The sequence below is a fragment of the Dendroctonus ponderosae genome, unplaced genomic scaffold (assembly GCF_020466585.1).
Source record: "Dendroctonus ponderosae isolate FM_Combo_2020 unplaced genomic scaffold, Dpon_F_20191213v2 Dpon_F_20191213_7, whole genome shotgun sequence".
Taxonomy (NCBI): domain Eukaryota; kingdom Metazoa; phylum Arthropoda; class Insecta; order Coleoptera; family Curculionidae; genus Dendroctonus; species Dendroctonus ponderosae.
Window position 1 is genome coordinate 2,322,745 of NW_026018916.1, and position 2,133 is coordinate 2,324,877.

Sequence of the window (2,133 nt, forward strand, 5' to 3'; positions counted from 1 at the left end):
CCCTTTGTTTCAAAAATTCCTAACTTCCAAATTAGAGCAGACACCAACTTGAAACTCGCACACGCTATAAAAGACACCAAAAGTGCTGAAAATTTCATGGATTTCGGCGTTGAGAAGGAATCTTGGGATTAAAGAATGGCAACATTTCAACTACTGTTTATTTCTTACCTTTAACAAATATATAAAAAATAAATAAAATACATTTTTACAATTTACACAAAAATACTCTAAGAACTAGTTCGCGTACGTGTAACACAAACAATTTGCTCCCTTAAATGCGTAGCTACAGCGCTCGATCTAGGGGGGCGCTACGGGGGCTTTAGCCCCGAGCCTCGGTAAGATCTATATTGCGGCCGCTGCAGGGATCGTAGCCCCGGGCCCTGCCCCAAGTTAATCCGACCTTAAGTACAAAACATACAAAAATGACGCTCGAAATACGCAAGCGAGCGTTAAGTAGATCGTCTGCAACGAAAAACCAGCTTGAGTATCGCGAGATTGTCGTGCAAGATCTTCTTTTAACGAAGACCTGTATTCGAGTGCTCCTATCTACGTGCAATGGTTGTTGTTGATCTTCTTCACCTCCCCATTGTGGGAGGCGCTGACTTTGGCCGCAGGAGTTCCATCGAGAGTGTCGGGCAACGGTTGGAGGCCAGTTTCCGGCAGGAACAGCACCGAGGCGCCTCCAACGATTCCAAATATCGAAATCACCAGCAGCGGCAGCGACTTGTGCAAGCCAGTCTGCAACAGCACCGAGTGAAAACCCGGCAAACCCACCGGCACAAAACTCACCAATTCCCACAAATATGGAACCAGCATCAGAGCGATTCCTGCTGGCACGTTAGCAGCGCCAACCCCAATGTTCCGGATGATGGTCGGGTAGAGTTCGGCCGTGTAGACTGGCATGATGGCATTAGACGAGCTGATGCAAAACTTGCTGGTCATCATGAAAGTGGTGATGAGCCACTGCATGTCGTTTGATATCCAGGAGACTGGAATGGCCAGAGCGGCGAAAATGCCCGAAACAATCATAGTTAGGGCCAGAGGCCAACGGCGTCCGCCTTTGATCAGAATGAGGATGCTCAGAGCCACTGCTGGCACCTCAACTATGCCGATCAAGACCTAAAAATCGCGCAGTTCAACTGGGGTTGAACCAAATGAGGATATTACTTACAGAGTTCACGTACAAGTCCCCTCCGAGGTTGCCGAGATTGAGTACCAGGCCGTAGTACACCAAGTAGACGCCGAACCAAATCAGGCACAGAATGAGGGTTTTTTGCCTCATCGCGGCCGTTTTGAACAGATCCAGGACGCCGACGTTTTGGTTCTCCTGCTGATCCAAGTTGGCCAGCGGAACCAGCGATTTGTCCAGATTAGCGGGCAGTTCCTTCTTGTTGAACCGGGCCGCATCTTCCAGGATCTTGAGCACCTCTTTCGTGCGGCCCAGCGCCAGAAGCCATCGAGGCGATTCGGGGAGAATGAACCTGGAAATGCCATCAGGATGTTAATGCGAAAAGAACGGGTTTTGGCCGCTAAGCGTGTGGAAACTCGCATGTGATTTTTTTTTTTTTTTGGTGCAGTGGAGGTCGATGTTTTCGAAAACTGAAATCTCCAAATGGCCGTAATGGGGAGACTACCGGGGTCGAAAGCAGTAAAAACGCATGCCAAAAAAGAGGAAGAGAGCAATCTCTTCTGAATGCTCAATTTTCTAAAGTTTCCCTTAAAAGTGCTGACAATTTCAAGGGATTTTCCGCTCAAAATTATGAAATAAATTTGGAATTGCTGCTTTTCGCACGAGTTCGGACGAAAACGCATCGGCCCACAGACTGCACACGAACGGATCGCAGTCCACACACTGTTATAACGCATTATTTGGCATAATCTTGCACCTAAGTGTGTGATATTCAAATTTCGCTTTCTGGGTCAAAACTAGTGGATTTTGCAAATCAAAAAAAAGCTACGCAAATCTAAAACTTTTTGAATTCAAGCATTTTTTGAAAAAACTGCCAACATTTCCCCATCCATGGTTCACTTTCTAAAAAGGCGATTTATTTCTGTCTAGAATGATGTACAAATGAGCGTTCTTGCTCATTTTACCTCCGAGATATGAGCAAAAAGGGGACGGAAAACATTAAA

General features: G+C 46.5%; 1 protein-coding gene across 7 annotated transcripts in view; it reads right to left on the reverse strand.

Annotated features, from left to right (window-relative positions):
• Positions 1–140: 140 nt before the first annotated feature.
• Positions 141–2,133, reverse strand: part of LOC109539264 (organic cation transporter protein) — a 23,411-nt gene continuing 21,418 nt past the window's right edge. For all 7 annotated transcript variants that reach the window (XM_019906907.2, XM_019906914.2, XM_019906912.2 and 4 more), the window contains 3 exons: positions 1,172–1,481; positions 790–1,119; positions 141–738 (listed from right to left, as the gene is read on the reverse strand). In XM_019906907.2, the coding sequence (XP_019762466.1) occupies positions 547–738; positions 790–1,119; positions 1,172–1,481 (832 nt within the window). In that variant the 3' untranslated portion in view covers positions 141–546. The remainder of the gene's footprint in view (positions 739–789; positions 1,120–1,171; positions 1,482–2,133) is intronic.